Source organism: Hipposideros armiger, unplaced genomic scaffold (genome assembly GCF_001890085.2).
Source record: "Hipposideros armiger isolate ML-2016 unplaced genomic scaffold, ASM189008v1 scaffold_34, whole genome shotgun sequence".
In the NCBI taxonomy this organism is placed as follows: Eukaryota; Metazoa; Chordata; class Mammalia; order Chiroptera; family Hipposideridae; genus Hipposideros; species Hipposideros armiger.
The window spans coordinates 1276577-1299137 of NW_017731384.1; the positions used below are offsets into that span (position 1 = coordinate 1276577).

General features: G+C 48.6%; 1 protein-coding gene across 3 annotated transcripts in view; it reads left to right on the top strand.

Moving 5' to 3' along the window:
* Positions 1 to 238: 238 nt before the first annotated feature.
* Positions 239 to 22561, top strand: part of MRC2 (mannose receptor C-type 2) — a 53619-nt gene continuing 31296 nt past the window's right edge. For 2 of the 3 annotated variants that reach the window (XM_019637821.1, XM_019637822.1), the window contains exon 1: positions 239 to 548. In XM_019637821.1, coding sequence (XP_019493366.1) covers positions 416 to 548 — 133 coding nt within the window. In that variant the 5' untranslated portion in view covers positions 239 to 415. Of the gene's footprint in view, positions 549 to 19596; positions 19655 to 22561 lie in introns of those variants that run through there. The other variant, XM_019637823.1, reaches the window with a different exon arrangement.

A 22561-nucleotide genomic window follows, 5' to 3' on the forward strand; every position in this document is an offset into this window, starting at 1 on the left:
AGAGGGAAACGGGACTCGAGAGGAAGCCGCACGCCGGGGTCCTTCTCGACCCCGCGAACCCTGCTCTCCGCCTCCCCTCCCTCTCCCCCTCGGAGCTCGCCCTCCAGCGCCCGCCTCAGCCCGGAGCCCGCCTGCGCCTCCTCCCCCACCCCTTCCCCGCTGCCCGCTTCCCTTCGCCGCTGCCCCTCACACCCTCCTCCCGGGCCCTGCGCTCCTCCCTCCGCCCTCCCTCCGCCCGGCCTGCCTCCTCCCCTCCTCCTCCCCTCCTCTCCCCGGGAGGCATCACTTCGTCCCGACCCGGAGGAAGAGGCAAGCCCCTCGCGGGCGGTCATCACAGCCCAGCGCCCGGGCTGCCACCCTGCCCCGCGCCCGTGCGCCCTCGGTCCCCGCGTCTCCCGAGCGGCGCGCCGCGGGCATGGGGCCCCGCCGGCCGGTCCCCGCGCCCTGGTTTGGTCACCTGCTGCGCTGCGTCCTGCTCCTCGGGGGTCTGCACTTCGGCCGACCAGGCGCCCCCGGGGACGCCGCCGCCGCCGCCGCCGCCCTCCCTGGTAAGGCGCTGCCAACTTGGCCAACTTCGGGGGCCGGGCGGGGGGAGCGCCGGGGAACGGGCCTCTCTTCTCGACTTTCCCCCCCCCCCACCCCGAAGCGTGTGTGCTTGTGCGTGTGCGTGTGTGTGTGTGACTGGGTTTTTAAAAATCTCTCCTCTTTTCTGAAAGCGGGGGAGGAGAGGGGGAGGAGCGCGCCTGGAGGTGTGGGAGGACCTGAGTGGAACCAGATGTGGCGGGAGGCGGGGGAGGGGAGCCCGGGGGTCTCAAGCCGCCTCTGAGGAAGAGGGCGGGCTCCGGAGGACCCCTGCGCCCGCCCCCCCGGACCACCCGGCGCCGGCCCTGCCCTGCCCTGGGCCCTGGGACCTGCAGGGCGCGCCCGGGGAAACAGGAGGCTCCTTCCAGGAGACTCCAGGCCGGTCGGTCTCCTTGATTCTCCCCAGGACTGATGTGTTGTGATTGTTTTCGAATTATTCGCCAGGGTTTGTGAGCCCTTCCTGGCATCACGGGGTTTTTTTATATTTTCTTTTCCACATTTGGTCTTCAAGGACGGCTTGTGGCAGGCAGCATCCTCACTGCTTGAGCAGAGCTCTGTGGGGCAGCTTTGTGCCACCAGGATGCAGCAACAGGCTGGATAGGGCGCGCGCGCGCGCGCGCGCTTGTGTGTGTGTGTGTGTGTGTGTGTGTGTGTGTGTGTGTGTTTGTGTTTGTGTGTGTTTTATGTGGGCGGCTCTGACCAAACTGGCATCCCTCCAGAGTGGACAGACCTTGGGCTGCCAAAGAGCTGCTAAAGATGCAAAAACCCAACCAACAGAAAACAAAAACAAAAAAAAACTTAAGCCGTACCTTCTCTTTCTGCTGCTCTTTGTAAAGAGTGACAGTCAAGTCTGGGGACAGACGGACCCCTCACCAAGAATCTGCCAGTTAAAGGGAAAGATCCCACTTCCTGGGGGGCTTGCAGGAATCAAAGCTAGAATTGCCAGGGAGTGTGGTCATTAGAGCCCCAGCCCTCGTTCTGGCTTTATGTTTAATGTGGGGATGGGGTGAGTGAGAGGGGACAGTCAGTGCAGTGTTTGCAATTTTGTGCAAAGTCCAGACAGCCCCCTAGAGGGTCCAGGGCCTCTAGCCATGGCCAGTGCTTGCTGGGTTGGCCCGCCCACCGGGTGTGGCTTAAGCCACCAAAACACTTATCTGCCCCCCGTTGAGAGGTAGAGGCCAGTGTGGCCCATGTTCACCCCAGCAGGGCCCTCCCTGCTGAATTCCAGACCCACCTGGACCTGAGTATGAACCAGCACAAACCAGGCAGTAACTCCCCACCAACTGCGGTCCAAAGCACACAGGCTGCCCCTGCCTGCCTCTGCCTTGCCCCTCTGTGAAGGAACTGGAAAGACAGGCAGGGTGGGAAGGGTGGCGGAGGACTGCCATTCCAGAGCCCCAGAGCACATTTTAAAGCCAGGCCCCGGGACAGTCAAGGCCAGAGTGCTGACTTGGCTGTTTCCCCCATGGAGCTTTTGACAGAGGGAGCTGGAAGGACCTGGTGAGAGGCCCTGTCAGGGAGGTTGCCTGGAGTGCCCCCTCAGCCTCCCGGTTACCCCCCTGGCCCTCCCTGCCCTCCCTCAGGCTGTGTCCCTTTACTTGTAGCCCCATTTCCCAGTGTGGCATTGCATTGATCACCCCAGAAGAAGCTTAGATGTGGGGTGGGGTGGCCTGGTCTCCATGGCAGCCGTTGAGGAAGAGGAGGGTGAAGTTGTTGAAGGTCCTGTTCTACACATGACTGTTCCTTCTGCCCAGAATGTTCCATCACCCCCTGTACCTGATGAGTTAGGTGGTCGCTGGGAAGAATTTACCACCACCGGTTATCCAAATGGACCCAGGAATGCTTGTGGGAGATGGGTTTCAGCTTGGCAGCCCAGCGCTGCTGGGGTGAAACTTACCCTGAGGACAGGGGTGAATGTGGGTGGCTTCCTGACCACCAGTAGGGAGTCCTGTGGGATGAAAGGATGGGGGCACCGCAGCGCCTCTTGGGGTAGCGGTGTCCTTGTGGTGTGCGGATGGCAGAATCCATGTTTTTCTCCACCTCCATGGGGTGCCCTACAAAGCATGTGGCCAGAAGACCTCTTTGTTAATTGCAGTTTTTGTAACATTCACTGTTCAATGCTGAGCCAAATACTTGGGGAGGAGGGAAGGTTACAGAAGAGTTAAGATGCGTCCCTAGAGGAAAAAAAAAATCTTGAAACAGGAAACGTTTAACAGGATGGGGAGGCAGGATTGCATTGGTGGGGTGCCTGCCTGCCGGTGACCAAGAGCCATGCTAAATGCTTTATGTGCAATTTCTTAGTTGATTCCGATAATAACCCAAGCAACCCAAAATATTGGGCCCATTTTGCAGATAAAAAAATGGAGGCTAAGAGAGGTTTGATCATTTCCTTTGGGTCACACAAGTAGTAAGTGAAAGTCTGGGGCCGTGGAGACTTCATGTCTAGAGGCTGGAGGCAGGAGACACTGTGGGACAAAGGGTCAGCAAGGCCTTCTGGAGGGAGGCTGGGTGGGACCAGGCTTTGCAGAGGCAGGGAGGGGAGCAGAGAAGGCAAAACCAGGAAGGTGGGCTTGGCTCTCTCATGGGGAGTATGTGGAAGTTGGCTGGGCTGGGACTGAGAGTTCCTGAGTGGGGTGGGGAGAAACTCGAGAGAATGTGGGAGCTGGCCTGGTACCCGAGAGGCCAAAATAAGCGAGTGACTTGCCAGGTGTGGTGGGGAACCCTGGAGAACCCACATGGGTTTCTGAGCAAAGGAATGAGGTGTGGGTTGGAAAAAAGGTTGCTAGGAGCCCCAGGGATGCAGGTTGAGGGGCGAGGAGACTTTTTCCCGTGGGAACAGGCTCTGCTGTCTAAAGGACAGGGAGAGAAGTACTCCTTTTGAAAGGCATCAGGTACATGCTGCTACTGCCAGAGTCAGCCAGAAAAATCACCTCCACTTCCGGCCCCACTCCTGGTGAGTCAAGGAGTTCAGAGCTTTCCTACCCCTCCCCTCCCTGCGGTAGTCAGTCTTCCTTGTTCCAACCCGCTCACCTTCTGTGAGCCGGCAGGGCACCATGCCGGGGTGGTGCCCGGCTGAGCTATGGTTGGTGCTGGGATCTGCCCCTCCTCCTTCCCGGGTTCACCTGGGCAAGGTGAGGGTGTAGGCTGGGAAGGACGAAGCCCAGGTCTTGGTCCCCGTTTGTTCACACTAGAGAAATCTTGGCTCTGAGGCCTGCATGGTACAGTGATTTGGGCTGATGCGATGAATGCAGAAGTACCATGAAACTCTCAGAAGGGTATTCATTTGGATTAACCACTAATTTAAGCATTAGGTCAGGAGCCCCATTGCAGCCTGCAGAGGGAGGAGGAGGAAGGGGTAGCAGCGGTGGCTACCATTCTACACGCGCGGGGTGCCGGGCCTGGAGCTTACAGGCACAGCATTAACACGTCTCACTGCCCTCGGAGGGTGTTATCACCGCTTTACATGCTGTTTAGGGATGGTGAGTCCTTTGCTCAAGACCACCACCACCTCGCCACTAGAAAATGGGAAAAGCAGGATTCGAACCCAGGTGTGGCTGCTGAGCTTCAATACTTCAGTACCAGACCGTGCTCTGTCCCCGTAAAATTAGGTCTGCGTGGGTATGTGTGGGGAAAGGCTGGAAAATCCTGCGCGATGGGTGTTTCCCCATAGCTGCACGCCCTCTCGAGTCTCCTCGTGCTGTGTCCTCCTGAGAGGAGCTCCAGGAATAGGGTAGAGCGGGCAGCCCTCTATGACACTCCCACTGCCTGGGTGCTTGTCTCTCCCCGGGTCCAGTGGGCCCAAGTGGCAGGGATGGAGACCCCCTCGCTGTCCTCAGGATACCTGAAGTGCTGCCCCCAAAAGGCATCCCTAGGCGAGTGACTAAAGGGGCCTGATGGAGGAGGGGCCAGCCCCGCACCCCAGTGTCCCTGAGGTCAGGAATGTATATGTTCCTTTATTCAGTCAGACAGGGGCTGTTTCCTGAGCCAGGACCAGGATGATGGTGGCCTTTTCTTTGGAGTTCACCTCCCCCTGCACCTCCAAGGGCGTCCCTCCACTTGGAGGGCCTCGGCATTGCTGACAGGAAGTGCCTCTCCCTGTTTAGTCCTTCATGAGATGGGGAGAGGCCACTTTCCCATGACTGGATCCTATAAATCTGGGTGGGGTGGGCCATCGGAGTGGTGACCCAGCACTTGGAACTCATCCTGGGCACTGCACATCCCCGTTACTCCTCAGCTACGGGTTGTGTCAGTATACAGACTGGAGAAGGCCGCCTAGTGGCATCTGTGGCCCAGGAGACCTGCCAGCATCAGCCAGCTCCAGCCCCTTAGGGGGCAGGTTGGGTTGGCTGCCACCCGCCCCCCAAACTTCATACATGGCCCCATGTGGAACTTCAGTGGTTAAGTTCCTGCCCTTCCTCCTCATCAGACCGCTGTCCCCTCTGCTGAGCCCCTTGACTGTGCAGAGCCCTCCCATCCTGCTTGGCTGAGCTCATGGTCTCTGCCTCACCTCAGCCCTGCCCCTTCCCTCATCTCAGTTCTTCCAACTCCGTACATTCTGCACTCAGCCCCCACGCCTTACCCCTGGTCTCCTTAGCACCCTCTGCTCCATCCTTCCTGAGCCTTCATTGCCTCTGCACCTCCAGGCCTTTGCACACGCTGTTCCCTCTGCCTGTGATGCCTGTCTCCTCTTGTTCCCTGGCTGCTTCTGCCCTTTCCTTTAAGACTCAGGCTCCAAGCTGGACACCAAGGGGTCCTGGTCACTGCTTCATGGGCCCATCTGGGCTGTGGGGAGACAAGTACCTAGATGTCACACATTCTATCTCTCCAGGATCACCTCTAGAAGGACACGGAGAAGCTTCCATGGTTGGTTTGAAGCTCCTTTAGGGAAAAACGAGAAGCCAGTTTCCCAATCTTTCCCAACATCCTCAGCAAGTGTTTGGAAGGGGAGGTGATGGGCTCTCCCCAGTACAGACTGAGGCAGGAATGGGCGTGGCCAGGAATGTTCCCGCCTCCTCTCAGTAGTCTGGAAATGTAAATCAGGACTGGAGTAATGAATGCCACTCACCAGCTGTGTGACCTTGGGCAGGGGCTCAAGTTTCTTCATTTGTAAAATTGGAAAAATAAAATAATACCCCCTCGTAGGGTTATTGTAAGAAATACACAAAAAACGAGATCATATGTGGTGGTTGAGATACATGCCTGGTCCGATGCGGGACACAAGTCGTTTTCTTAGGAAGTAGTGTTAAATTATTGCCATTTTTATTATTGTTAGGAAGAGAAAACATGAACATCAAGGGACTGAAATATGAAAAAGCACAGTCCTCAACATACAAAGTCCTAACTACAGCCACACTTTTTAAAAAAAATCAAAGCAGATCTGAACTCTACTGCTTGGTGACACTTTGCTAACGACTATAAGTGCCTAAAAGTAACCATCCTTTCTGTAAAGTAAATTTAAATCATGGAAAAAAACAACAACCCATACTCAGTTGTTCTTACCTTTAACTTACCACCCTCTCTCTTCACTTCTCTTCATCATGAACCTTCTCTAGCTCACCTTCACTTAGGAAGTTAGGACTTTCCTGGACTCTGGACTTTGAATGGGAAAACCCAGGCTGTCCCAGGCAAACTGGGGCAGTTAGTCATACTACCTGAACTTCCTGACCACTGGTCACATTAGTGCCCCAATTGTCATGGTGACTAGGCTCCCTAATTACCAAATTCAGGGACCCTATTCAGGCCTCACCTTGTAGCGTGGGTGCTATTGATAGCCTCAGTTTTAATAATGCATGCTCAGCAGAAAACAGACCACTTAGAAGTAAAATGTACAAACTTTGCGGTCCCCTCTCCCCTTAACCCACACCGGAGCAGTAACCACTGTCAGTAGTTCATGGGGTAACCTTCCGTTTTTTTATGTATATGCACACAGACGTACATACTGTTACACGAATAGGACCACATTTTGTACTGTGTAATAGAAATGATTTTTATTTTGTGATATTCTTAGAGATCTTTCCATGACAGGCTTTAGAGCTGCCACATTCTTAATGGTGCTCAGTGTTCCTTATAAGAATGTACTGTCTTAAAAAAAAAAAAACTGCTGCTCTTTGGACACTTTTTTGAAAACTCTCTCTTCCTCTGGCCTTTGCAATGCCGTTCGCATCCATGGTCTCCACCTCCTGTCTCCCCCTCCATCCTCAGCCCAGAGCCAGCGTTGCTGCCACATTTGCCATCCTGAAGGATAGCTTTAAGCGTCTACAGAACAAAGCCTGAAGTTTCTGAATTGAGAATTTGGAGGCTTCCGTAGTCAGGTTCTATCTTTTCTCTCCAACCCCTTGCACAAGTCAAACTGAGCCACAATGCTGTCACCCACAGATGCCCCAAGGTCTGCCTAGGAAAGACTCTACATGCTTTTCTGTCCACCAGGAGCGCTTGGTTCCACAGGTGTGCCTGAGTCCCAGCTCTCACCTGAGTTGCCCTTAGCTGGAGGTTCTTTCCAAGTGCTCCTCTTGCATTTCATCTCTTTGTCACCCACCTGGGGGAGCCACTTTCTCCCTTCCTGGACTGTAAGCACCCCTGGGGGCAGGGCCCTTTTATCCCTGTACAGGTCCCAGCACAGTGCCTTGAACACAGTGGCATTAAATACATACTTATTGAAACAAAACAAAACAAAAGAGCAAATAAGTGTTCCAAAGACTTGTTGCACTGAGATGTAAGTGACATGTAATATTGTATTAGTTTAAGGTGTATCGCCTAATGATTTGATAATATGTATATATTGTGAAATGATTGCCATAACACGTTTAGTTAACATTCATCACCTCACATAGTTACAAAATCTTTTTTTCTTGTGATGAGAATTCTTTCTTTGTAGTAGGAAGGCAGTAAGGAGAGTTTTCCTTCCAGAGTTTTAGATGATGTCACAGTCATGGAAAACATATGGCAGTGAATTAAAGTAAACAGAAAAAAGTCCAGTGGACTGAAACAAATTCTAGTAGACTTAAACTGTTATAAGAACTTAATGTGAGACACACCAGAAAAAAACACACTAATGGGAAAAGGAATCTTTACTTTGAAATGTTATTGGACAAATAGATTATAATTAAATTTTAATTTCTATTTATAGAGGATCACTCTTAAGGAAATTGAGATGGCAAGTTGTCACGTAGAAAGTGCAAAGATCACTAAAAGTTAAAGAAACTAAGTCTCTTTAAATACATAATTAAACAAGTTAAAAACAGAATATCTAACCTTGGCCAAGCTCTGTGGAAGCCAGTTTATAGGACTGGGACACTGTAAATTGGTTCCATCTTTCAGGATTCAGTCCTTCAGACAATATGTAAGAAACTAGATACCTAAGACTTCGTATCCTTTGACCTCATGATTCCATTTTTGGGAATTTATAAGGCGTTAATCCCAAAGAGAAAAAAGTGTTTATAGAAGTGCTATTTGTAGTTGCAAAACAAATTGGAAACCATCTAAGTACCTGACAATAAGAATATGGCAAAGCAAATGAAGATATCTTAACATGACAATTTATATCACTGTAAGTAACAAATATACAGCTAATATCAGTATGTGGAAATACATCTAAGAAGGACGTTCTCATGACTGTAAGGCAATCTCACAAAATAATATGCATACACCCGTAACAATTAAGTCACGATGCATGCCTGGTCACTGATAGTCATTTATTCATGTAGTGAACTGTTTTGTTTTCCTGAGTACTGACAACGTACTGGGCATGGTATTTAGTGCTGAGGACACCATGGCGAACAAACCAGGCCTCCCCAAAGCTTGTATTTTGAGAGCAGTCCCCCAAAATGTAGAGCAACACAAACAGAGTCAAATGTTCACTGATTTCATTTGAGGTGCCATTTTTCAAGTTCATTAAAAGAAAGCTGGAAACAATAGATTGCTCTGAAATCGCAAACGTGGGGCTGGGAACCTGCCTGACCACAGAGAGAGCAGCCTTGAGTCAGACCAGCCTGGTGGAGTAGGAATTCAACAGGAAACAGTCCTGCCTTCAGTCTTGGCCCCTGAGGAAAGGGTTTTCTGGTATAACCCCATAAATGCTTAACCTCATTTCTGAAAGATCTGAGGATAGAAGAGCATTCATGGTTTGGAAAGAGCTTGGATGTACTGTTTATAATAGCCAAAGTAAAAACAAAAATGCACATCACAAGAAATAATGGATAAATAAATTACAGTGTAGACACAATGACATAATTGTAGCAGTGACCTACTACACCTCAGCTACATGCGTCTGCATGGATGAATCTTAGACACATCATGTGGAGAGGGCAGGGTAGGGGGGGCCATCTTTCTCCATTCGTCTGTTGTTGGGCACTTAGGTTGCTTCCACTTCGACTATTATAAATAATGCTGCCATGAACATAGGGGTGTATATATCTTTTTCAATTAGTGTTTTCATTTCCTTCAGCTAGTTACCCAGAAGTGGAATTGGTGGTTCATCAGGTAGTTCTAGTTTTAAATTTTTTGAGGATGGTCACTTGGTTCAGGTTCAGATTTCCCTACTACAAATTAGGTACTTTTCCTCTTCGTATTTCGTAGATAATCTAAGGAACCCAAGCTCTATTCTTAAAAGAACAAAGTTGTTCATAGCAGCAATCTTCAGAATAGCCCACAACTGTCTGGTTCCCTGCATTATCTTCTTTTATTTTACAAATAAGTATTCATTATACTATAACAAATATTTGTGAACCCACCACCTAATCCAAGACAGAGAACATTACGTATACAGGCATGCCTCGTGTTATTGCAACTTCGCAGATACTGCGTTTTTCAGAAATTGAAGGTTTGTGGCAACATGGTCTATAGGAGGCCTTTCAGCGCACATTTTCCAACAGTATTTGCTCACTTCATGTCTCTGTGTCTCATTTTGGCAATTCTCAGGATATTTCAGACTTTTTCATTATTTTATATTTATGATGGTGATCTGTGATCATGATCTTTAATGTTACTATTATGATTATTTTGGGGCACCACTAACCATGAGAACTTAATCGATAAAGGTTGTGTGTGTGCTGACTATTCCACCAGGGCTGTTTCTCTGTCTCTCTCTTTCTCCTCAGGCCTCCCTTTCCCTAAGACACAACAATATTGAAATTATGCCAATTAACCCTACAATGGCCTCTTAAGTGTTTAAGTGAAGGGAAGAGTTACATGTCTCTCACTGTAAATTAGAAACTTAGGCAGGCATGTTGAAAGCTGAAAACTGAGATAGACAGAAAGCTAGTACTCTTGCACCAAATATTGGGTTGTCAGAAAAGTCATGATGCATTTTTGCAATGAAAAACATAGAAAAAATACGTCACGACTTTTCTGACAAACCAATAGTTGGCCAAGCTGTAAATGCGAGGGAAAAGTTCTTGAAGAAAATTAAAAGTGCTACTGCAGTGAACACAAATGATAAGAAAGCAAAATAGCCTTATTGCTGATACGGAGAAAGTTTCGGTGGTCTGGATAGATCAAACCAGTTACAACATTCCCTTAAGCCAAAGCCTAATCCAGAGCAAGGCCCTCCCTAACTATTCACTTCTATGAAGGCTGAGAGAAGTGAGGAAGCTGTAGAAGAAAAATTTGAAACTAGTAGAGGTTGGTTCATGAGGTGTTTTTTGTTGTTGTTATTTTTGTTTTTGTTTTTAATTTTTATTAAGGAACAGCCATGGTCATTGGTTACACATTGCTTTCATGCTACAGTGGCATAGCCGACTCTTCCATGGAGGGCTCAGCCCACAGTGGTCCACTCAGGGATCAAACCGACAACCTTGGTGCCATCAGCATGACGCTATAACCAGCTGAGCTAACCAGTCACCCCCGGTTCATGAGGTTTAAGGCAAGAAGCCACTTTCCTAACATAAAAGTGCAAGGTGAATTAGCAAGTATTGATGTAGAAGCTGCAGCAGGTTATCCAGAAAATCTACCTAAGATAACTAACGAAGGTGGCTACACTAAACAACAGGTTTTCAATGTAGACAAAACAGCCTTCTATTGAAAGAAGATGCCATCTAGGACTTTCATAGCTAGTGAGGAGAAGTCAATGCCTGGCTTTAAAGCTCCAAAGGACAGGCTGACTCTCTTGTTAGGTAGGGGCAAATGCAGCTGGTGACTTTAAGAAGCCAGGGCTCATTTACCATTCTGAAAATCTTAGGGACCTTAAGAATTATGCTAAATCTACTCTGCCTATGCTCTAGAAATGAAATAACAAAGCTTGTATGACAGCACATCTGTTTATAGCATGGTTTACTGAATATTTTAAGCCCACTGTTGAGACCTGTTGCTTCTTGACAATGCATCTGGTCACCCAAGATCTCTAATGAAGATGGACAATGACATAAATGTTGTTTTCTGCTAACACAACATACATTCTGCAGCCCATGGATCAAGGAGTAGTTTTGACTTTCAAGTCTTATTATTTAAGAAATGCATTTTGTAAGCCTGTAGCTGCCATAGTTAGTGATTCCTCTGACAGACCTGGGCAAAGTAAATTGAAAACCTTCTGGAAAGGATTCAGCATTCTAGACGCCATTAAGAACCTTCGTGATTCATGGGAAGAGGCCAAAATATCAACATTAACAGGAGTTTGGGAGACGTTGATTCCAATCTTCATGGATAACTCTGAGGGGTTCAAGACTTCAGTGGAGAAAGTAAATACAGAGGTGGTGGAAACAGCAAGAGAACTCTAGAAGCGAAACCTGACGATGTGACTGAATTGCTGCAATCTCATGATAAAATGTTCATGGATGAGGAGTTGCTTCTTATGGATGAGCAAAAAAAGTGGTTTCTTGAGATGGAACCTACTCCTGGTGAAGATGCTGTGAAGATTATTGAAATGACAACAGAGGGTTTAGAATATTACATAAACTTAGTTGATAAAGCAATGGCAGGGTTTGAGACGATTGACTCCAATTTTACAAGAAATCTACTGTGGGTAAAATGCTGTTAGACAGCATTACGTGCCACAGAGAAATCGTTCATGAAAGGAAGAGTCAGTCGATGCAGCAGACTTCATTGTTGTCTTATTTAAGAAATTGCCACAGTCGCCCCAACCTTCAGCAACCACCACCCTAATCAGTCAGCAGCCATCAACATCAAGGCAAGACCCTCCACCAGCGGAAAGATTACAACTCGCTGAAGGCTCAGATTATGGTTAGCACTTTTGAGCAATATTTTAAAATTAAGGTATGTAGAGTACATTTTCTAAAGAAATTGCACACTTAATCAACTACAGAATAGTGTAAACATAACTTATATGTAAACGTAACTTCTCTTCTGTCTCCCTCCGTGTCCCCCGCCATCCAGTCTCTATTTTGTGTTTACCCATCCCTTGCTTTTAAATTTTTAATTCTTGCAATATAATGTAAACACATGACAGTGAAAACATCATAAATATTCAGCTCCCCGAATTTCTACAAACTGAACACACCCATGTAACCAACACTCAGATCCAGCAAATAAGAATATTGCCAGTATTCCAAGTACCTGTGAACATTTTTCCATAGGCTTATGAGACATGGCGATTTCTTCTTTGTGAACCATCTGTTCATATCCTTGATTACCTTATCTCTTCAGGTCTTAGCACCTTAAAATGATCGGGATGTCTATATTTTTCTCATTGGTTTATATGGGTTTCTTGCCATATTTGTTACAAATATCTTTCCCTTGTGTGTTGTTCATTCAAAATTTTTATTTAGAATTTTTTTTTTAGCCCCCTCACCCCTGTCCTCCACACACTTGGCCTCTTTAGTAAAGTTTACAAAGGGGTTTGGACTAGGTTCTCCCCTTCATGGAAAGGTAGTGTTCCCCCTCTGACGCACCCTCAACGTTCCTGCTTGATTAGCACTCCTCCTCCCCTAAGCCCTCAGCAGCAGGTCTGAACTGGTGGGGAGCTTCAGTTAGTAAACCTGAGTGAGGCTGCAAAAAGATAGTTACATAGGTATCTTTTCAGGGTAAGAATACAATTTTTGTGATTGTAAAAAAAAAGATACCTATTCATAGTATACAATTCAAATAATAGAAAAAGATACAACAACAAAAAGAAAAAGAAAGAAAAATTACCTGAAAGTCGCCACTGAGAAACAGCCCTGATAACATTTTGGAGACTATCCTTCCAAATTGTGTCTCCTCTCCTTTCTCTCCCTCTTCCTGTATAAGACGTTATATCGATGTTTTCATATTGATTTTGAAACTTCTTTTTTCATGAGCCATTATGTCATCAATGTATTTCCCCCCAGTGCTTCCATTGGCTGTGTAGACTTCCACTGTACCACTGTCCCTTATTCCTTGTTGGACATTTAGGTCATACCTCTTTTTTTTTTTTAATTGGGGAACAGTGTGTTTTTCCAGCACACGCCAGCTCCAAGTCAAATAATTGTTTCAATCTAGTTGTGGAGGGCGCATCTCAGTGGCCCATGCGGGGATCGAACCAGCAACCTTGGTGTGATGAGCACTGTGCTCTAACCAACTGAGCAAACCGGCTGCCCCAGGTCATACCTCTTTTAATTACCAAACATATTCACTGTAGAAAATACAAATAGCAGAAAATAGAAATGAGGTCGTAGTATACATTCAGTTTTTAAAAAAATTAAACAGTGGACCTCTATCCATGTCTAAATACTCGTAAGTTAATTCCTGTTGTCTGCATAGTGTTCCATTGCCTGAGTATATTTCAGTTTCTTCTGTCACCCCCATATTGTTGGACATGCATGTTCCATCCAGTCATCGCTACTATAAATGATGCTGTGTAGCTGTCTTTGCATTGATTCTTAAGATTTCCCTTAAGCTAAACTCCTAAGAAGTAAATTCTGGGGTCAAAGAATTTGTAGTTTTGAAGGCTTTTGGTACATGGTGTCGAATTCTCCTCCAGAAGGGCTGCCCATGGGGGCTGCTGGCTTCTGGCACGTGCTAGGTGCTCAGTGATTGTTATGTGCCGTAAACATGAGGAGTATTTTCCCCACTCAGCAGATGAGGACACTGAGGGAGGAAGATGAAGTCCAGTGACTAGTACAAGAGGGAGAATTCAAACCCAGCCTTGTATCCAGAGCCTGAGCTCTCTTAACCAGGCCATTGATTTTTTAAAAAATGTTTATATTTTTCAAGTACAGTTGACATTCAGTATTATTTTATATTAGCTTCAGGTGTATGGCATAGTGGTTAGACATTTATATAATTGAGGAAGTGATTCCCCTCGATTAGTCTAGTATCCACCTTGATTTTTAACTAATATCAGAGGAAGGAATAGTGATGGTTGTGGGAGCAGTACTTTTTTTTTTTTAAGATTTTATTGGGGAATTGGGGAAGGGGAACAGAGTTAGGGAATCGGAGAAGGGGAACAGACAAGTTGCAGTCCTTTTGTTCTTCAGTCTAGTTGTGGAGGACGTCGCTTCACTGGCCCATGTTGGTATTATTACGCTCTTCCCGAATGAGGCAGATTGGTCACCGGTCTCTGGATGGCCGCTCACAGCGGCTCAGGGCAGCTCACACCTGCTGCTGGCCGCTCACGCTGGCTGCCGGCTGCTCACAGTAGCTTATGGCAGCCCACTGCAGCAGGGGCTACAGCCTACGCCATCGCCAGCAACTCACGGCAGCCCAGCTCCAGGTCGAGCTGTTGTTCAGCATCTTAGCTGTAGAGGGCAGTGTCACTGGCCCTCATGTGGGATCCGAACCGGGGCCCTCTGGCGTCCCAAGCCAGCTCTTAACCAATGCGCCACTCGGCCGACCCAAGGAGCAGTACTTTTTTATATAGACCTGAAAATGTATGGAAGAAATCGGGATAAGGGAGTAAAAGGGTGGGGAAAGAGAAGGAATCTGGAGGGACCTGTGCAGACATTCCTTTGCGGGTTCAGTCTATTGTAGGTCTGGGTGTCATCACAATGGTGGTGATGGTACTGCGGTGTTAGGACCCTTTGTGGCTTTTGGGGGGTAAAACAAGTTAAACTCGGCAAACAGACATGGAGTACGGAGTCAGGTTCCTGTGGGAAATGCAGAGAGGTTTTGTTGCTTCAAAGATCTTAGGATGCCCCCGTGTCTCCCTTCCCTCAGTTTTATTTACACTAGTAACATTATAATAATATAATAGAAAGTTACAGATAATCCCAACCTCCTGGCACAAGAAATAATTTCACGTTTCCCTTATTCCCTTCTATTCATTGTCCATACATAGATCTGTTTTTAAAGGAGGGTATAATTTAGAGGATGGTAAACCCTTCCCTTAGGATGCAGGGCAGCTAGCCTTGCCACCTCCCCTGGTCCAGCTCAGTTCAACGCACATGTATGGAGCACCTGTTGTATGCCCCAAACAGGGAGAGGAGTAGGTAAGACACAGCCCCTGCTCTTAAGGAACCATTTAATGGGGGAGACAGACCCTGAACGGATCCTGTGAGTATTCCTGTATCTCTCCTGTATCTGTCGATCCCCCCAAGAGCCTGTGAAGAGACAGAGAGGATATTTTATAATTCAGTGTGTAGGTAAGAAAATAGAGTCGTCCCCTAAGGTCATTTAGATGTAACGGAGAATCAGAGCTGGAACTCCTAGGCTAGATCTCAATTCTCAGCCTGCGCTGCTCACTCCGTTTCTCCCTCCTGTTCTTGGGGCCCCACTGCCGGGTGACTGGCTGAGTCCCAGTGAGGATCCCCTGTAGACTCTGTCCCCTCCTCCTTTCCCAGGCATCTGCCATGCTAAGTGGCCCAGGCACTACCCCCACCTCCTTTCACACTCTCCCTTCCAGCTGCATATTTCGTGACCTCGTTTTCCCTTTGCAACTGCCCTTGGCGTTTACTTCTGCCAAACGAGAATGTGGTGGGGAGAGTGGCATACCCAGGGAGACCGCCCTGACCTCCCAGAAACCCCTTAACTTCCCTGACACACTGCCCACGGCCTCTTCTTGCATCGGCTTTCCAGGCACACCTGAGGAGGAGTCCAAGAGTTCAGAGGCCAGAAACACAGGATGGCTGCCAGGGACCAGGCACTCAAGGGAATGGGGGGAGGACGCCACATCTGGACCATGATTTATTTTTCTTTTAATTCTTCTGAAGAGCAGCTTAAACACTTGGGTCCTTGGTGGTATTTCCTCTTATCATTTCTTCTTATCCAGAGTGCGGTGTCTGCTAAGCCCGGTTCCCAGGCTCTCTGCTGTGAAACAAACAGATTCTTGAGCGCAGGGCTCCCCCCCAGTCAGGACCAAGGCTCTTGTTTAACTATCCAAAAAAAAAACAACACCAAAAACAAAAACAAAAAACAATAGTGGCCTTCCATTACTGAGTGCTTACAGGCATTTTCCTGGGTTTTCTGGTTTAATCCTCCAGAAACCCATGAGACGGGTCTAATTAGAGTCCCCCCCAAAGTGAGGCTCGCAGAAATGCGGGCAGCCAGCCCAGGGCCCAAGAACGGACGTGAACCTGGGTGGGTCCAAATTCCAGAGCGGCCGCCTAACCCTCCATGATGGCACCTCTGGAGAAGGTGTGGGGACGTTCCCATTAACCTGTCACTGCAGAGGTCAAGTGTTGAATCTTTGGCATAGAGTTTTAGGGAGATCCTGAAGGTTCCCGAGCAAAAAAAGATTTTAAGTTCAGTTAACTTCAGAGAGTGCCATGCTTTCCTTTTAGAACAAAACCAGTCATCCTTGAATGTCACCACATCAGAAGGTCAGGGAATTGCCAATGAGTGGAGCAAAAGCTCATTTTGAACCGTGTCATGTTTTCTCAGAACCACATTTTGCTGTCTTCCAGACACATCTTGTGAAAGGAATGCACTGTGTCACAGGACATTGTGAAGTCTAATTTAGAGGCACTCGTTCCCCCCCCCTTTTTTTTTCCAGTTTTGAAATAGGCACAGCCCTCTGATCATTCTTAATAGAGACCAGAATACTGAAGGATGTTTGTCTGCTCTGATAAAAACAAGGTGCAAACATAACATATAGCCCACTCTCATTGCATCTCAGTGTTGGGGTGTGGGCTGCAAAAGGGATGGGTGGGGACTGGGGCAAGCTGATAAGCTCCCTCCCAGATGGGCATCTCCACCCAGAAACTGCCTGGCTCCCTGCAGGCACACTGGCTTAGTGTTGTCGGACTTCCCAATATTTCCAAGAGAAGCTGGAAATCCAGATTTTTATGTGGAATCTCTACAGTTTTAAATGTTGGCTCATTTTTCTTTCACACGCTGTGAAGGCCACATACAACTTGCCTGTGGGTTATCAGGTTCAAGTACCTGAAGCAGTTATTTGGAGCTCAGCTCTGGAACCAGTCATCCTGGCCTCCCACCTGGGCTTTGCCCCTTATTAACTGTTATCAAGATGTTTGATCTCTCAGTTACTGAATATCTCAGTTTCCTGATCAGCCAAATGGAGAGAGAAATTTTACCTACTTCTGAGCGTCACTGAGAGGATTAATAAGAGGATTAAGGAGAAAGCCTTGGAACCCAGTGCCTGGCCCCTAGCAAGGGCATGGTAAACCCTAACCTGTATCCTATTTGTGTCCCTTTCTGTAAGTGCAGGGTGACTATGCGAGGTTGGACAATTAAGTTTGCGAACTCATCCTAAAAAAAGTGCTGCATACCTCATTGCTGAATATCACTACAGTCACCTTCGAAGTGCTCCCCTTGGGAAGCTATGCACCAATGCCAGTGCCTAGTCCACCCTTCAAAGCAATTTTGGAACTCTTTTTCTAGAATGGCCATCACAGCTGTCGTTGTATTACACTTAATGTCCTGAATGTCATCAAAATGTCTTCCTTTCAATATTTCCTTTATCTTTGGGTAAAGAAAGGTGAGTAGGGAGGGTGTTCCAGTATGATTGTTTACTGGCTAAAAACTCCCTCACAGACAGTGCCGTGTGAGCTGGTGCATTGTCATGATGTCAGAGCCATGAATTGTTGGCGAAAAGTTCAGGTCGTCTAACTTTTTCACACAGCCTTTTCAGCACTTCCAAATAGCGAAGTTGGTTAACTGTTTGTCCAGTTGGTACAAATTCATAATGAATAATTCCTCTGATATCAAAAAAGGTTAGCAACATCATTGCAGCAAGTTCACGAACTTAATTGTCAAAGCTCATATTTGTGTCCCTTTCTGTAAGTGCAGAGTGACCACATGTCTTAGGTTGCCTGGGGCAGTCCTGGTTCAAGTTTGTACTGGTGTAATTATTACTAATTCCCCTTTTAACTCTCAATATGAGACAATAAATTATTTGGTCAACTTGTATAAGCAAATCCTGGCATTCTACTGTTCAGGACTATGAAAAGGTCATGGTTCCAGCTGTTGGAGCACCCTTGGACAAGACACTTAACCTGTGTTTCAGTTTCCACATTATAAAGCATTGCCAAGATGAATTCTAAGATCCCTCAGTTCATATGCATTCTGTCATTCGACAAAAATTTACCATGAGTCCAGACTATGCCAGAGAACGCCCAGGGCATGGAGGGGCTGAGGACAGACCTGGGCCCCTCAAGGGGTGCTTGCCATGTGCAGGGAGTTGGGAAGACCTACCCTTTTTTTCTGTGTTATTTGAAAGACTGTTACCTAGAAAGTGTTCATAAAATGTTTGGATTGAATGTTTATACTTTTAACCTCAATTTCTCACAAACAAATTCAGTATAATTCAGTATAATATACCAGTTCAGTATAATTTTCTCCACATTTCTTTTTTTATGAGTGGGTATCTACATTTTAAAAAAGATTGATTTCACTATGGAAAATTAGAAAGTACAGAAAGGCCTAAATTAAGAGATTCTTTCTTCATTTCCGTTGACGCTGGCAGCGACCAGTAGGGGGGTTTCTAATATTTTAGTTTTAGGTTACTCCCCGCAACACACACACCCCCACCCCCGCCTCAACCTCTGCAGCCACTTTGTCAAAACTAAATTAAAAAAGAAAAAAAAAAACCTCTCTAAATTTGCTTGGGTGTCTCCAATAAATTCTCTCCCTCATTCATTTATTCATCCTCAATAAACCAGGTATGGACCCCCTAATCTGGTACAGTGGCGAGGGCCCCAGAGGGCTCTCCTGTCTGTTATTTTATGAAATAGTCTGCTCCTGACTGCCTTCCACAGATAAATAAAACAAGTGTGGCTCAGCAGAGGCCTTCGGGACCGGCTTTAACGAGTAGGTGGGCCTCCTTGTGGGTGATGTGGTCACTGCCAGCTGCAGGTGATTTCTGCGCCTGGGCGTGGACAAGCTCTCCCGCCTACGCGCGCTCCCTGCCAGTGGCGACTGCAGAGCTCAGCCCGGCTACAGCCTGGATTTCTCAGTCCTGCCCTTCGCGGCCGGGTCAGTGAGGTTGGGTTGTGCCGGCTCAGAAAGCCACTTCCTGCCGCGACCGGAGCCGACTGTCGCTGTGAAAGTTGCCCCCCGGGAAGGAAGTGGCTTTGGGCTGTTTATTTTGGCTGCGGGCTACCAGACGGCGCCGGGGGCCGCGCAGACCCGGCGTTTGCAGAGATGGGCTGGGGAGCCGAGCGGACCTCGGGACCTCTGGGGAGGCTCCGCGCCTAAACGCCGCGGGGCTCTGAGGACGGGGTGCCGGGAATGGGGGGCGGCACATCGCCCAGGGCGGTGCATGACCGAGGAGGGAGTGCACGGGGGAGGGGCGCGCGGCAGAGAGGGCGGTACAGGGAGGGCGCGCCGCAGGGGATGGGCGGCACTTCGCGCAGGGAGCGCGCTTGGGCGTGGAGGGGGTGCCTTGCGCGGAAGGCACAGCTGCGGCGAAGACCCACAGCTCGGAGGACAGGCGGGTCCTAACGCTTCACATGCTGGGAGCGAGGTGAGGGAGGTAGGGGTCTAGGTATGCCCGTCCCTGGGATGCGCAGGTGAGGAAGAGACGTGGAGACAGGGCAGGGGAGCGAAGCCGCGGGACTGCCCGCGAGCGCACGGTGCTGGTCCGGCGAGAGGTTAGAGGCGAGATCCACGCTGTCGGAGCTCAGCGGCTCCTCGCTTTCATCGAGCAAGATGGGGCCTGGGAAAAGGCATGCCGAGAAGACTGTGAAGTTTTAGCCTGAGAAGATTTTAGAAGCCAGCAGGGGATGAGATCAAACACCGTTAAATCGCCTAGAGAAGGCCGTGGCAGGTGGGATTTGTGTTCCTGGGAGCTCAGGGGCCAGCCACACTCAGCAGACACTACCTGGGGGCCCCAGGGACCAGGCGGAGCCGCGAGGAGGGTGAAAGTTACCTTTCCGAATTTAAACTCCCCACCCCCCCCCATCACATACCCCTTCTCTTGCATTTATCAGGTGGCCGTGAGAGCCCAGCCTTAACCCATTCTCTGACAGAGTTTGCTTTAACATCTTCCTAGAATACAGCATATCACATTTGCAAAACGTACATTTAAGCTTTAATAGGAATGAATGATAAGGGAAGCCCACCAGACTGGAGAGAGAGACACCACACATACACATGCATGTGACAGTGGGGTGGAATGAGGCCGTGTGTTGGTTTCAGTCACAGGCACTTTAGGCAGTTGGAGGGCGAGCAGTTTGTCCTGGCTAGAATGGAGGGGCTGTTGGGGAGGGGGGAGGAGATTATGAAAGGCCTGGAGGCTGGAGGGTAGACGAAAGCCCACAACAGCTTAGGATTTGGGTGGGGATATTCCACAGCTGGACAAGGTATTGCGCCTCAGTGTCATGTGACTCCCCTGCTGTCCCCACACTATCCAGGTCCAGTGTGCTTGCGTAGATATGGTACACAGCCTGTAGCAGAGGTGGTGCAGGGTGGGGTGCCAGGTCCCCAGGGTTAGCCCCTCAGCAGGGCGGGGCTGGCAGCTTCTGCTGACTCAGGGACATTTCCAGGCCTGGTCTCAGGGCCAAGCTGTTCATTGAAAACAGCTGCTCCTCTTGGCTGGTGGCCTTGTGGGCGGCCCCTGACTCTCCCTGGGATGACCTCTTGCCTCTGCGTGGTCTGGGGAGGGGGGCCAACTGCAGGGAGGCTCAGCGTCTGGAGGCCACCCTGCCATACCCTCGGGGACCAAATCTAGTCAACCCCACAGGACTCGCCAGCTGGCTCTGGTCCCCAGCTCTCTAGGAGCTGAGCCAGGCTGGTTGCTGGGTCCCCAGCCTTTGCTCCTGCTGTTCCCCTAATTTGGAACACCCATCTTGTCCTTGTCTCTGCTCACGCCTTCCAGGGTTTTGTTTGACATGCCTCTCATTCATCAGATACGTGCCAGGCACTGTGCTAGAATTAACTTCCTCTGCACTGTCTTCGGCATGATGTCTTCAACTTGTAATGGAGAGCAGCTGTCTCATCCGAGGTCAGACCTCTGGCTGCCTCCGCTGCTGGGCTGAGTCCGGGAAGCTTCAGGGACAGCTGAGAGCATTGCTCCTCAGAGGCAGCGAGCCTTGAGCCTTTGCGTTCCAGCCTCAGGACTCCACCACAGCAGTGCGTGCACCTTAGCAGATGGTCAAGGAGGCCACAGTGGCCGTCAACAGGACAGGGAGGAGACGGGTTACTCAGTGTAGAGCAAGTAGCTTTAAAACCCAGTTGCCTCTGAGCACAGGAATAAATTTTCTGGTTGATGACCTGGATGTCTGAAAAACAAGGAATTGTGGACTACACTTCAGAAAGATTCCTGTCACACTTCAATTATCTGGAAAATCCTTTTCTATGTAATACCTTCACCCCTGACCGTGCAGTCAGTACAAGTTAGACTTGACTCTTTTGCACACTTGTTGATGTGTTGCTTATAACTTTTTCATGGGTGGCTTCTTGAGTTCTGCCTTTCCAGCTGCGTTGTAAACTTCCCAAGGGCAGAGGCCATGTTGTCTAATTTCCCTGTAGTACTGTGTTTCCCCCAAAATAAGACCGGGTCTTATATTAATTTTTGCTCCAATAATCATATTCATTCATGTATTCATGTACAAAAATCTATATTTATTCAAACAGTCATGTCTGGCTGATGATCATAACTGGGGCTTATGTTTGGGGGAGGGCTTCTATTACAAGCATCCTGAAAAAATCATGCTAGGGCTTATTTTCCAGTTAGGTCTTATTTTCTGGGAAATACGGTACCTAGTACAGTGCTTCATAAATGCATGTCATCTGCATGAGTGAAAACGCCTCTGGGGGAGCAGACAGCAGAGTGATTAGGAGGATGGAGTGGGGTCCAGCCCACGAACACCTCCTCTGACATGGCCCAGAGTCTGCAGCAGCCCAGGAAGCTCAGTACTGGTCGGACATCAGAGGGGATCCTGGAACACTAGCCTCCAGGGGGAGTAAGGAGACCCGGCCAGTGTTCCAGACTGAGAAAGGCTCTGGCTCCAAAACAGGGTTTGTGTTTATCAGGATTCTTCTGGTTACAAGGTCAGAAACCCAATGCAAACAAGCTCAGTTAAAAAAAAAAAAAAAAGAACATGGCTGCAAATGACCCTGAGTGATTCACAAAATGGAGGAAGGGCCTTAGGAATTCAGGGCTGGGACTGGACATTCAACACGTTTAGGCCTCCCTTCCTCTCCCTCCATCTCTCAGCTCTGCGTCTCTTTCTATATTATCCCCATTCTTGCCTGTAAGCAGTAAGGTGGTCTCCTCACGGTAAGAAATATGGCCGCTGGCAGCCCCAGTTTAGCAATCTCAACAGAGAGAAAACGTCATGTATTCCAGAGGAGGACTCTGATTAGCCCTGTGTGAGCTGTGTGCTCAATCACTGTGGCCAGGGGGAGGGACACTGATTGGCCAAGAGTGAGCCTTGTGCCCTCTCACGTAGCCAGAGGTGCAGGGAAATTCTTTATAAATATTAATAAGAAGGGGATGAGAAGTTTGCTGGGGAGACAAAACAAAGGCTAGAGACTGGGGGCAGTCAGTGAGGTCAAGGATTCTATCGTCTCCATATCGTCCAGTGCCTCCCCGATCATGTGGCGATAGGGGCTGGGTTATGTCTCTACTGTTCACCACTATACCATCGGTGCCTGGCACCATGCCTGATACCTATGAAATTCTCAACAAAGATTTGTTGAATGAATGAGTGGATGACATCCAGTTGGTGCT